Genomic DNA, 13534 nt, shown 5'->3' on the forward strand with positions numbered 1-13534 from the left:
ATTCTCCAGTTCGTCGAATTGACCCGACGAATTGCCCGCCTTTCACTCCACGGATTCCTCTCTCTGTTTTGTTAATCTTCAGTCCTCAAACAAAGTTAAAAAAAAATTGTCAAGAGCTGTAGAAATAAGGAGCACTCCAGTGTCACACCGAGTGTCATGTCACGAGGCCTGCGAGCTGAGAGTTTGCATCTTCAAAAGATAACACACTCCGACTATTTTTCTATTCGACTAAACGGAAAGCATTTTCATTAAAAATTTCAATTCCAGAAATTTTCTCCAATACATGTATCATTAAAAAAGAATTTATAATAATTAACAATAATCATTACAATTTATTTCGGAAAGAAATAGAAAATTGCTTTAGCTTAAAAAAATATTCAATTTCTTTTATTATTACAGTAATTTCAAAAGTATATATTAAAGTGTATAAGACAGAAAAACCAACACCACTGAACCATCAAGACCATTAAAATTCAATATGTCAGTATGAGAATGAAACAGCCCTATGTCCTCGGCTGCAACTTGAGCCAGATTCCACCCTTGGGCGTGAGACTCAAGCTGTTCTTCGCTATTTCAATTTTCTCCGTTGACTTCTCGCTCGGCAACACAGTAAACTTGTGAATAATTCTCGCAAGTACGAGTTTAGTCTCCATCATGCCGAACCGTTCCCCAATGCACTTGCGAGGACCGATTCCAAACGGAACGAAAGACAAGGGTTCGATATTCGCTTTGTTCTCCTCGTTGAAGCGTTCAGGGTCGAAGTTCTCGGGCTCGGGGAAATATTTGGGATCTCTTTGAATGCTGTAGATATTAACCCAGAAGGTTACACCCCGATCGGTGGTCATTCCTGGTGAATTCTCCAGGGCGGGGGGTAATTCGAAGGGTTTTTCGCACACCCGATCGAGGAAAGTCGCAGGGGGATAGAGCCGGAGGGTCTCGTTGATCACCATGTCCATGTATTTGAGTTTAGCTAGCATTTCGTATGAGAATTCCTTGTCCTCGAGGACCTCGTCCACTTCCTCGCGCAACTTTTGCTGGACCGCTGGGTGATACGCTAACTGGTGACAGAGAAAACTCATCAGCGTGGAGGTGGTGTCGAATCCTGCCAGGAAGAATATGAACGCCTGCGCCACGATATCGTCCATGTCTATTTTAATTCCACTGGAATCTCTTGCCCGCATTAGCAATTGAATCATGTCCGGTCTCATGACACCCCTCTCGTCTCTCATTGTCACGGTATCGTGGATTAAATTTATGAAGAACTTGTTCGTCTCTTTGGAGAGATACGTCTGCCCCAGGAACCTCATCAGCCTCGGGAAGGTGATCCCTGCGAAGAACTTGAGGACCCGTTTGGTTCCACTCAAGTTCGTCGCGTCTTTTCCTCGGAAGAAAAACTCGTTGTCCCGGTGCTTCATGGAGTCCACGTTTATCCCAAAAGCCGCGGTCGCTATTACGTCGTTTGTGTATCTGCTGAAGGCGTCTTTTGTCTCGATTAGTTTTGTTATTTCTGGATTATCCAGGAGGTACTGGGTGAAGTCCTCTGAGACCTTTGACACCAACTGGAAGAGGAACTTCATTTTGCTGGCTGTGAAGGAGGGGCTCAGGGCGCTGCGCACCTCTCGCCACCGATCCCCTTTCAAAGAGAAAACGTTTTTCCCGAGGATCGGATCCATCCTCTCGTCGACGAAACTCCGGTGATCCGGGGCGTTGTCGAAATTCTTGATGCAGATGTCTCGGATCAGGTCGAGATCTTTGAGAATTATTATTGTCTGGTTCCACATGGTCACACCGAAGTACTTGGCGTCGGGGAAGTTCTTGTAGAGGTCCTCCGAGAAATCCGCAACTGATGTTCGCCCGAAGAACAGACTCACGTATTTGCTACCGATCACTGGAATCGTTGGGACGTGGGGAATCCCCTTCCTTGGCCAGTAGGTCATTTGATAAATTATCAGGATGACGAGGAGTCCCACCAGAACGGTGATTAACGCGACCGTCAGGTCCATTCTGCTCTTAATTCTTTTTCTTAATGAAAAATCAATTCTTCAATTTAATACTCCATTTTTCACAACACATCGATTTTTTTTTTCATTCCAAAAAATCGCAATAATGAATTATTTAAACAAATAATTAATCATAGCATTAATTATTCATTAAAAAAATTATAGTGATAAGTAATTTTAATTTTTAGTTCTAATTTTATGAAGTTAGTAAAAAATATTTATTCATTTGGGTTTGAAATTTTCTGGGGAGCACTCGCTGGTGATAAGAAAATGATAAAAAAGGGGAATAATTATTGGAGAGTGGCAGAGGGTTCCTCCCTCTGCTGAAATAATTAGAAATACGCAGTTTACCAGCCGCCATGATAAGGAAAAAAATCGGACTTGATAATTAATAACAATATTTAATCAAAATGAACTGTGAAATCTCACCAGCAGTTAATTATTTCTGTCACCAAAAAATAACACAACAAAGTAGATAGTCCATGCGTTGGTCAATGATAATTACAAATTATTATTAAAATTGCTCATCTCACTGTATCACTTCGTAACCAAATAGAGTAATTGATAGCTCGCCCTCAAATGAAATTACAATTACAAACTCATAATTCACAGCACTCAATTTCAGCTGTCAATTTCTATCATACTCACTCGTCCGTAGATAGCAGAAACAAAATTCCAAATGATTTATAACTATTTCAATTCCTTTTTCTGTGCTAATATTATCCGTGTAAACTGCTTTACTCAGTGCATTGCAAATGGCACTGACTGTATGCTCAACTCTCATCATTCATTAAGTACACCAAGATGTAGAAAATTGATATACGTTCATAATTTTCCTGGTGGGAGAAATGTGTCAAGGTCATGTGCAACAATTTATTATTTCATTGAATGAAATGATAACGCACCGTCAGTCCTCCAAGCTACACATGGATTCATAATTCAAAAAAAATTTATTGCATTAAATGATTGATGCATGATTGATAATTACGGGAGGATGAGGAAGATGAGGAAGATGAGGAAGACGAGGAGACGGAGTGACCAATCAATCTCACGGTTGTGATTGATTATTTAATTGCAGTAACAATTTTGTTGATGAATATGGAGCGGGTCAGACTGTGAAATACGGTGGGATGCCCACGGGACATAAAACATTTGCATAATGAATAGATCTCATTGCAGGCCAAGTCACTCTCGTGAAAATTTTGATGCTCTTACCCGCGAGTCCCACTCGTGGCTTTATTTTCCTGGCGCATGTGCCCCAGAGAACTGCTGTCTTATGCTCAACATCCACGACATTCTGGATCGACTGCTCTTCAGTTCAAAACGAAACGATCAACTCGTCTCTTACCCGCCAATTTTTCCACTTCATTACGCGAATTCATTACGATTTAGTGACACGTGTTATTTGCGGGAAAAAAAAAAATACTTCAACTGGATTTAATCTTGACAGGCGTCATGTTTATTAAATTATATGCAACCGAGTCCTTGTGCTTGCACTCGCAATGTTTATTTCGGTTCAAGTGCGGATGTATTTCGGTGTTATCGGGTAATTAGGGCTGACGGGATCAATCAATCAATCAGCTTTTGGCTAATTTCTCCGGCATCAATACCAGTCACTGTCTTTCATTATATTTTTTATTAAAAATAGAGACTTTCATGAAAAAATCAGTGGAACTGACTATTCGTATGGAAAAAATGAAGAAACATCCAGGTAAATCCATTCTAAAAATACAATAATATTATTTAACGTAATTTGTTTTTGGTGATGAATCAGTCTCTCAATTCAGTTGATTAAATTAATTATTTGAATTAGTCTTTAGTAATTATGACGTACTGAGCTATAATTGCAATTTTTATAGTTACTTTGAAAACCCGTAACTTCGTCGCGTCTGGTGTTTTTTATTTTCACCTAATCCCCAGGATATTTATACCTACCGACCAGGAAGATGTACCTTTTGGAGACGAGTCAATTGATCCGGATCCAAAACGTTCGACTATTACTTTATTTTATTCACCGACGTAGCGTACTAAGATGCGTTCCCCTTTTTACTTTAAACAGGAAATTATTGATGACAGCGGTATGGGGTGCGTTGGAGGCGGTGAAATCAGAGCTAAAACTCGTGAGATTGAGACTGGATGACCAGTTTTGATGTTTTTTGATCGCTTCTGAACGCAGAATTAATTGATCGCAGTGTTAATGAGTGGATGATGAGATGTTGGCGATGATTTTCATAGCTCTGAATATTCTGCTGGGCCTGATAGACGCTGGAGATCCATCTGCCAAGGTCAGGGGTGACCTGGTGGTTGGTGCACTCTTCAGCGTTCATCATGCACCGAGTGGTGGTCAGGGTGCTCTCGTTTGTGGACCTGTCAGGGAACTCTATGGGATACAGAGAGTTGAGACTGCTCTCATCACTCTCGACAAAATTAATAGAGACACGAGTATTTTACCTGGTGAGTGGATTTACCACTGGGAATAAATATTCATTTACTTCAGAGAAGTAAATTAAAGTCTTCTTAAAATCTTTCTTCTCCAATAATTATTGATTGATCGATGTCATGATCAACTCCTGGTTGCGAGTCAACTAAACATTCACAATGATCAATTAATTTATAATAAAAATAAAATAAAAAGATAAATGCTTACTAGACTCGCAGTCAGGATTTTTCTCATTGATCTTATCGATATTTATCTCAAGGTAATGAATGGGAATTTTTTTTATTGAGTACAGAATTTCTGCTATTGTTTAATGACTTTATCTATCGGAAGGGGTGACACTTGGACTGGAGGCGAGAGACTCCTGTTGGTCTGCACCTGTGGCACTTCAGCAGAGTATCGAACTTGTGAGGGATGCTATCACACCAGCTCTCACTCAACCCCAACTTTCAGCCAATGGGGAATCGCTTGGCTGTCAAGTCGATTCGATTATTCTAGTCAGTATTCCGAAATTTTCGATGCATTACACATTATATCAGAAAGTTTATGGACAGAATATTGGAAACTTCTTTTATAGAAACTCGAATAATTTTTTTTCTTGCAAAAGGAACACATGAATTTTCACAGGATTTTTTATTGGTAGTGCTTGATGTTGTTAATTGATCGGATAATTCTCTCAGAATTCAGAATCTCCTCTGAATAAGGCACCGGTTGTTGGGGTTGTTGGTCCAGGCTCGAGTTCAGCTGCTCTTCAAGTTCAGAATTTATTGCAATTGTTTTCAATTCCTCAAGTGAGTTCATTCTAATTAGGGGTAAATTTGGGAGCTGCTCATTATGATCTGATTAATTGCAGATTGGGTACTCACCAACATCGAGAGATCTCAGCAACAAGAAGAGGTACTCCACGTTCCTGCGGGTTGTACCCTCGGACTACTACCAGGCGCAGTTGCTCGTCGATCTCGTTCAGTATTTCAATTGGACTTACGTCTCTATCGTCAATACCGACGGTGAGTGTCAACCGGAAATTCTTTGGAAATTGGATTTTGAATTTGGAAATTAATTGCATGGAACTCATCATAGGGATTAATCAATTATAAAAAGCACGTGCAATTGTCACTCCATCCGGGTGTGCGGTATTCGGGAGAAATTGAAGGGTCTATCGATCGCGGTTATTCTCTCCCCTCTCCTCCCCTGGGATTTTCAAATTTGGAAATTACAAATCCGGCCGCTGATTACCGGAGATTCAATACCCCTAATCATCGATTACAAAAAATTACTCTATTGTCAGAAACAGAATTAATGAAAATGAAGAGAACTCCGGGGAAAAAATTCTCCAGTGATTCCCCGAATTTTCTCCGCCCGTCCCTTTACGCCCTTTTGTCAGCAATGCACTAGAATTCAGTTCGTTAATTTTTCTCCGTGCGGACGACTCATTTATCAAACTCCCGGGGAAAACGTCTGTGAATGTGAGTCAGACCCCACCGGAAGTGGAAATAATATTCATGAGAATGAGTGTTATGGGAAAAATATAAGAATGACAATGACGTACCGCAATAAAAGAAAAAATATTCCTCAGGGGGTGAGTGTGGCGGTAAAATATTTAGCCAAGTCACTCGAAATATAATATATTTTGTCGGAATATAATCGACAAGGCCCTTGAGTAATTTTATTAATGTAATGAAGTCAGTCAGAATTTGATCTCACGGGAGCCTTGAACTCGGAAGTATTCGTGACAGCAATACCCGGGGTCTTCCTCGGAAACATATGTATATCACACTAATGGAATTGCTAGTTCACCTTAATTGCACACATGTCCAACTGAAAATTCATCCATCAGGTCGACCTACTTAATGAAATATTTCCAATTACTTAATGAACTGGGCTACGTTGAATTTTCAATAATGATTTTTGGATTGAACTTCCAATCACTGAATTTTCACTCGCATTTTCATGCCAAACCCCTCACCCTTTAAATTTTTGTATTAAAAATAAATAATCTTCCGGAAAATTATTATATTCATCTCTTATTAATTTTTCCTCTTATCAATAAATCCCGAAATTTTCAGAATGTTTATTTAATATAAAATTGGAGAGAAAATATCGGATTATTTTAAAGTAATGGTGATATTATTATTGAAAATTGCATTGTTATTTTGAAATGATTAATGAAAATTTTTATCAGAGAATTATGGACAGAGCGGAATGCAAGCGTTTCGCGAATTGGCAGAGAGATATGGTATCTGCGTGGCGAGAGAGGATTCGGTTCTATCAAATGCAGAGGATGCGGTTTTCGATGGAGTCCTGACCAATCTCGATCAGGATCAGGCGGCAAATGTCGTCGTCTGCTTCTGCGAGGGGATGACGATGAGAGGCCTGCTCTCCGCCAGCAAGAGACTCAATTTGACAGGGCGATTCGTTTTTATTGGAAGGCAAGTTAATTGAATTTTTCTACTTCTGCATTTGTCCAGGTTTTTCATTTTTCCTTTGATGAATTTTCACCGGTTCACCCGAGTGGGATATCACAGGCAGATGAATCCAGTATTGACTTTGAAATATTGTTTACTGCTAGTTGATTCTCATTCTTCCCCGCGATTTGTACAGATGAGAAATTTCTAGACAGTAATTACGAGGATTATGGATCAACGCGGGTTAATGTGAGAATTGCAAAGGGTAGGGGGTGGTGAGGGCCAGAGGGAGAAACGGAAGCTAGTTATGGGCCGGAAGTCGACATCTAGATTCGCAAGGGGAATCGCTGTTGGTCTCACTCAATCATTGGAACTCGGTAATTGCGGTCACATTTGCGGTTACCAATTTCCTACAAACTTAATCTTCCCAGTCGATTTTACCCTCACATTTTATTTCACCATTTATTTAAGGAACGCTCTGCCATCCCCCAGTATAAACCATCAAATGCAATCTATCAAGACATTTTATAGTTTCTATAAGACATTTTTATAATATTTTTAAATTAAAAAATCAGTCAATCAATTTTCTAGATAAATCGGTTAGTGTGGAGAATTGATTGTAGAGCTTTATTTTTAATTTGAGAGTAGTGACGGCTGGGCTGATCGCGATGATGTCGTCGAGGGCCTCGAAGACGAGGCCTGGAGCAGCCTCTCCATTCGAATCCACTCTCCCTACGTCAAGGAATTTGACAAGCATTATTTCTCCCTCAATCCCTTCACGAACACTCGCAACCCCTGGTTTGTGGAATTCTGGCAGCATCGGTTCAACTGCGTCATGCCGAGGATTTTGAGTGACGATCTGGAGGAGAACCCCAGCAATAAGACGGCCATTGAATTTCCGGAGGGGAGGAAAATCTGCACAGGTCAGAGAGACTATTCCTCAATAACAGGGCATTTAGTCAAATCCTATTATTATAAATAATTTGATAAAATATTTTGCTATCAATTGTCCACGTCATAAATAGTAGTGATAACGTGGTGATTACACCTCGCAAATGCTTATAACAAATGCTGATAACACAGGAAAAATCGATTCAAGATGAAAGTGAAATGTGCGATGTGTCACAGATTTATGGAGATGGACAAGAGAATTTATTCTGTATGAATTGATTTTTATTTGGGTCACGTAAAGGTGAGGAGAGGTTGGAGGAGCGTTACAGTCAGGATCCGAAAATGAGTTTTGTGATGAAATCGTTCTGGGCTATGGCACACGGTCTCCACAGTATGCTTGAAGAGATATGCGGTCGCGATTACTCCGGTGTTTGCAAAGAGATGTATCCCTTCAACGGCACCCTCTTCAAGGTAATCCCCAAGATTTAGCGGTCTGACACCTTGCCAAGTGGTTAATATTATTTTAATTTTATTTTTTTTTGTCGATGCAGAACCACTTGATGAATATATCCTTCACTTTCGGCGAGGAGGAGGTGGAGTTCGATCGTCGTGGTGACCCTCCGGCCAGGTCGGTGCGTATGGTTGTTGGAAATCTTTCGAAATCCATACGAGATAAACAACAAACATCCTCATATCGATAATAACCATCCACATATGAAAAAATTTCAGGGATATACTCACACTTTCTTCGAGAAGTCTCTTAGTCAGTTAATCTCTTAGAAATCAATTGATCTGATTGATGAGGATGAGTTATAATCGACATTCCGCAGATCTCTCGTGGAAGCTGTTGAGTTTTCTTAAATTTTTTCATACGTCATCATTCAATTGATGAGTTAATGGAGTTTAAGTGGAGATGAATAATTTTAATGCGACAGGTATGAGATCCTGAATTATCAGCTCGGGCCCGATGGCAGTTACGATTACAGGCAGATCGGGGACTGGAATAATGGGACTCTGGTGCTCTCTGAGTTACCGCAGTCCAGGGGCAGTCAATTGGTCACCAGTGTGTGTTCACAGCCTTGTCCTATGGGGCACTATAAGGTATTTAATTCCACCAATTATAGACTCAGGAATTGACTGCGCTTTGAGGAATGGAGTTTATTCAGAATTTCCGATATCGCACTAGTTCATCTCCCTCAATTCTTTTTTCCTCACGTACATATGAATGAATGCAGTCCGGTTTACCGATATTCAGGGGAAAGCAATCGACTGCTGAAAGAACTGATTCGCTATTGTTGGCGGATATTTCGTATGCGCTGACCAGGAATGAGGTCGGAGTCCGGATAAATTCGAGGGACACCGTATCCACGGGAACTTTTCAATTATAAGACCCTCAGAGGGAGGAATTACCTGAAATTCATTCATGCAATTCATTTAATAAATAAATGTAAAAAAATTATCTCGTTTGAAAAAAATAGATGGGGATGCTACCTGAAATTTGAGTAATGAAATGAATAAAAATAAATGACACAATTTGCAGAATTTTAAAACAGGTGGTCAAGGAAAGAAATGCTGTTGGGCATGTGTACCTTGTGATCATCACGAGGTTGTCGACGAAGAGCAACTGAAATGCGTGCCTTGCCCCTACGGTCAGTGGCCGAATAAAAATAAAACCGGTATTAACAACAATAACAAATCCACGACACAATTAATCCTTGAAGGAGAGCCCCGGGGAATTAATAGAGACAGTATTTCAGACTGCGAGGTGATTTTCGTGGAGTACACATCCTGGGGGGACGTGGAGGCTGTTGTTGGCATCACCTTCAGCGTTTTAGGACTGATGGCGACTTTTGCCACGTGTCATATATTCGTGAGACACAATAATACCCCCGTGGTGAAAGCCAGCACACGTGAGCTCAGCTATCTCATCCTCGCCGGCATCACCCTGGCACATGCTGCAGTGAGTTTCTTGTTTATTACCGCAAATATTTATTATACTCCTCTCAGGTTTTTCCCATTTTAGCGAAACCCACGAGGATATCCTGCGCCCTGTCACGACTCATGCCGGGGATCAGTTTTGCCATGATATACGCCAGCCTCTTCACCAAGACCAACAGAATAGCCAGAATTCTCGCTGGATCCAAGAAGAGATTCCCGAAGAGAAAACTCGTGTTCATGTCGGGGACTGCTCAAGTACGTTCTCATTTCTGTTATTAAATAAATTACAGGGATTATCCGTCAAATTAATTCCAATGCTTTCATTGGAATTTTTCGAATTTCTCCCCAATGAATTTTTTTTTTGACAATGAAATTTGTATCTTTGAGATAATCACACCCGGATCGCAAATTGAATGGAATCGTGGAGAGAAGTTGTTGATTTGATTGAATTAACAAATGAAGAAATTTGTAAGGGGTATTAAATGTTATCTGAACAGGTGGCAATAACGTCGTTTCTGATAATGCTGGAAGCTGGTGTAGCTGGTGCAATGCTGGTGATTGAACCCCCACAAGCCCGTCTAGAGTTTCCGGCAAGAGATAGAGCAGTCCTAATGTGTGCAACATCCCCTAGGGCAGTGTTATCGCCGTTGGCATTCGATGGCCTACTCCTAGCCCTGTGCACCCTGTACGCTGTGAAAACCCGAAACGTTCCAGAAAACTTTAACGAAGCAAAATTCATCGGTTTTGCTATGTACACAACGTGTGTCATATGGATTGCATTTGTTCCTATTTACTTTGGCAGTGAATCCAAAGTCGTGACAATGTGCATGTGCGTTACACTGAGTGCTTCCGTCACTCTGGTATTTCTTTTCCTACCAAAACTTTATATCATCGTTCTCAGACCGGAAAAAAATAATAGAGCACTTTTTACAACGAGCAAATCGATACGCTGTCACATCGGAGCCAGGGTGGCAGCTGCCATCGCTGAACCACCCTTGAAGCAGCCTATTTACAGGCTTTCTAATCACAATCCACAAAAATCAGGTATTAATACCATTTAAATATCTTTTTATTTTGCTTAATCAGCTCTTTATTTTCTTTTTAAGACTTTTATTTGTTAATATCCACGTGATTTTGTTTTTTGCAATAATTTTCAACCATGGAGATGTGCAAAGCTCTGTCTCGAGGAGAACTTTATCCGTGCAGACAGGGTCTGAGTTGCTGCTGGATTTATATAAATCCCACCGGGAATTTCTCTCTCCACCTACGATACGTCTCGTCTCATCATCGGACAATATTTCCTCGAAATCAATTCCCAAGTGCAGGAGATGCTTCGAAAGAATGTGCAAATCTACTGGAAATGTGGAAGATTTGCGTCAGGAACGAGTGGATTATTTATTCAGGGATAATCTTGATTTGAAAATCAAAAGGTATAGGAGTGCCAGAGGTCGATGCTCCACCGGCCCCGAGGAATTACCCCTGGATGCCAGAGCACTCATGGAAAATCACGGAATGATGTAAAATTGATACTAATTTAGTTAGTTTTTTTTTTTTTCTGTCCGATAAAGAATTGACGCTGTAAATGACACTTTTATTACTAGGGGCTCGAGGGAGCGGAGATTGGAGTGCCCCGTGGGAGAGAAAAAAGATCAACTCAATCTGGGATTTGGTGGGATAAAAGCTCGCATACGTGAAGAACTGAACCATTTTGACGTTCACGGAAATCCCATAGTTAACATTACAATTACACTCGGCAGTAAATTGCCGGGGTTTCGGGATTTTTATCAAACAACGGTTTGACTCGTCATTAATTGCGTTTTCACATTTATTGTATTGACCATTGAAAAATATTGTGTTCATTTCCGCTGTCTTTTAAGAAATTTTATCAAATTCCTATTAAACTTTTGCGATAATTCTCATTATCATTATAATTAATTCTAGAACTTCAATCAAATTTATTAGAGAGACGTTGTTTTTATATCAATTAGTTTTATCTATTCGAAAATTAACTCCTCGATCTTTCTAATGGATTGAAAATAATGTGGGAATGAATGCCGTGGGATGAATAACGCTTTTAATCAAAATTAACCAAATTAAATTAATTGAAATTACGTTTCTGCTGGATATTCACACTGAATAAAAACGCTTTTGTGTTCAGTAACTGAAAATAAATGATTTTACTGTGTTGAGGATGTAGTGACTAGATTTTTACTCGCTTTAAACTAGTTCCCTCGTCCTGAATCGCAATAGCTTCGCTGGTATCGGCTAAATATTGGAAACCATGGAGACTCGGATTTATTCGTTGATAAATTATCATGATTTTTCATCCTCAGGGAGAAACATGAGTGGAGATGATCGTGAAGAGTGCCAGTGGCAACCGACCCTCCCCGAAATAGCAGGTAATTAAAATGTTCATTAACATCTTTAACATAATAAAGATGACAGCGCGAAAATCGAAATGAATCCACTAAAATTCAAAATAGATAATGGAAATTGAATAGAATTAAATTCGTTAGGGGTTTGCATTGAAAAAAGACATTTGTTCAATAATTATTCAAGGATTGTTACATCAATTGCAACTGTCACCCCCGCACTGCGAGGAGGAGCTCATGTCTCTGGTTGAGATCTCCACGAGTTCTCGGAATGATCAAAGTGAATCCGGGGATTCCACTTGTGCCAACGGTACTCTAGAAAAATTCAATAGACCGGAAATGGTAGAACAATTGGGGAATATCATTAGAGAGAAAGGCATGAATAGAATGAAAAATAATTGGTTCCACGAGCATCTCGTCGAGCACTTCACCAGGAAGCAAGTAATGTTCGATTGAAACGGGATTTTTAGTTTGATCGGGGAATTTTTTATTATCATTTTTTTAGATGATTCACGTTTGCTCTGACAAGTCCGAAGGCCAAACGGCAGTCGATGATTATTTGGGGAAATTGAAATTATTGGATAAGGAGAATTTTAGGAGTCTCTCATGCGAGAGCAGGTGGAACGAAGAATTAGCTGTTGTGCGTATGGAAATTGCTGGTGAAAATGAGAGGGCAGAAGAAATTGTTCAATCTGTCATTTCGATGCAACGAGAAATTCGCATTTGCTCTGCACCGTATGTCAAACAAATCGCATTGAAGAGGATCGAGCATTTAATTTCGATGGAGATGGGGAGAATTCAGAAAGTCTCACATTTTCGTTTGGCGTATGTACGTATTCTGAATTTTTTTTTCCTGTGTAGAATTTCTAGTTTACAATGTCCGAATTTTATTTCAGTTGAAAATGAGAAACAAACTTATTCTGATAGAGAATAATTTGTACGCGATCATCTCCTCGGAGCCGAGTTTGAGTAAAGATCATTACGAAAGACTGGAGGCAGAGCAGTTTTACTACAAGCAACAATTGAATTCTAAAAATCATCATCGGGCGATCCTCATGAGCAGAAGAGAGTGTTCAGCTCATGAAGTCGAGGATTTCGATTTAAAAATCTCCCGGGTTCGGGCTCGCATCAAATCCGGAAAACTGAGAATTTCGAATTTGCGGAAAACTGTGAAATATCATCTTCGCAATCACAGAGCTGTACTGAATAAAATTAACAGAAATAACAAAATAATATCAAATTACCGTAAAGAAACTGATGTATCGAATTTAGATGCCACACAGAGAGAATATGAAGAATGGGTGGAAAAAATTTCAGTGATATTGAAGGAAATAAAACGCGTGGGACAAGCACTCAGTGCTCTGAAGACAAATTTGATTCTCCATGGAAAAAATATCGAATTAGCCACCGATGATATCGAAATATTAGAGAAAATGGTGGATAGACCCCCGAGAAAGGGAATAACCCCCAACGAAGAATTAAACGACTGAA

The 13534-nt window shown here is 39.9% G+C and overlaps 2 protein-coding genes across 5 annotated transcripts; one reads left to right on the plus strand and one right to left on the minus strand.

Moving 5' to 3' along the window:
- Window positions 1-359: 359 nt before the first annotated feature.
- On the minus strand, window positions 360-2775 carry LOC105263452 (cytochrome P450 9e2-like). Of its 2 annotated transcripts, XM_011299678.1 has the most exons (3): window positions 2649-2775; window positions 2430-2574; window positions 360-2022 (listed from the first exon to the last, which is right to left on the minus strand). In XM_011299678.1, exon 3 carries the CDS (start codon window positions 2001-2003, stop codon window positions 504-506), a length of 1500 nt encoding a protein of 499 aa, XP_011297980.1. In that variant the 5' UTR covers window positions 2004-2022; window positions 2430-2574; window positions 2649-2775; the 3' UTR covers window positions 360-503. The 2 variants fall into 2 exon arrangements, with proteins under 2 accessions (XP_011297980.1, XP_011297979.1); XM_011299677.1 differs by lacking the exon at window positions 2430-2574.
- Window positions 2776-3312: 537 nt separating this feature from the next.
- Window positions 3313-12263, plus strand: LOC105263454 (metabotropic Glutamate Receptor). 3 transcript variants are annotated; one of them, XM_011299680.1, is made up of 18 exons: window positions 3313-3711; window positions 4060-4454; window positions 4771-4934; window positions 5118-5228; window positions 5291-5444; window positions 6620-6866; window positions 7491-7765; window positions 8035-8204; window positions 8285-8361; window positions 8669-8834; window positions 9274-9409; window positions 9491-9693; window positions 9741-9926; window positions 10169-10715; window positions 10837-11188; window positions 11273-11465; window positions 12005-12070; window positions 12231-12263. In XM_011299680.1, exons 2-17 carry the CDS (start codon window positions 4214-4216, stop codon window positions 12014-12016), a joined length of 3234 nt encoding a protein of 1077 aa, XP_011297982.1. In that variant the 5' UTR covers window positions 3313-3711; window positions 4060-4213; the 3' UTR covers window positions 12017-12070; window positions 12231-12263. The 3 variants fall into 3 exon arrangements, with proteins under 3 accessions (XP_011297982.1, XP_011297985.1, XP_011297984.1); XM_011299683.1 differs by having other exon boundaries at window positions 9274-9382; XM_011299682.1 differs by lacking the exons at window positions 12005-12070; window positions 12231-12263 and having other exon boundaries at window positions 11273-11966.
- The last annotated feature ends 1271 nt before the right edge of the window (window positions 12264-13534 follow it).

Source organism: Fopius arisanus, unplaced genomic scaffold (assembly GCF_000806365.1).
Source record: "Fopius arisanus strain USDA-PBARC FA_bdor unplaced genomic scaffold, ASM80636v1 scaffold00015, whole genome shotgun sequence".
Classification (NCBI taxonomy): domain Eukaryota; kingdom Metazoa; phylum Arthropoda; class Insecta; order Hymenoptera; family Braconidae; genus Fopius; species Fopius arisanus.

Coding starts and splice junctions, on each gene's coding strand:
- LOC105263452 (XM_011299677.1), bottom strand. CDS start 2,003: ATGGACCTGACGGTCGCGTTAATCACCGTTCTGGTGGGACTCCTCGTC.
- LOC105263454 (XM_011299680.1), top strand. CDS start 4,214: ATGTTGGCGATGATTTTCATAGCTCTGAATATTCTGCTGGGCCTGATA. Junction 6,867..7,490: donor CGATTCGTTTTTATTGGAAG/GCAAGTTAATTG, acceptor ATTTGAGAGTAG/TGACGGCTGGGCTGATCGCG. Junction 8,362..8,668: donor CGTGGTGACCCTCCGGCCAG/GTCGGTGCGTAT, acceptor TTAATGCGACAG/GTATGAGATCCTGAATTATC.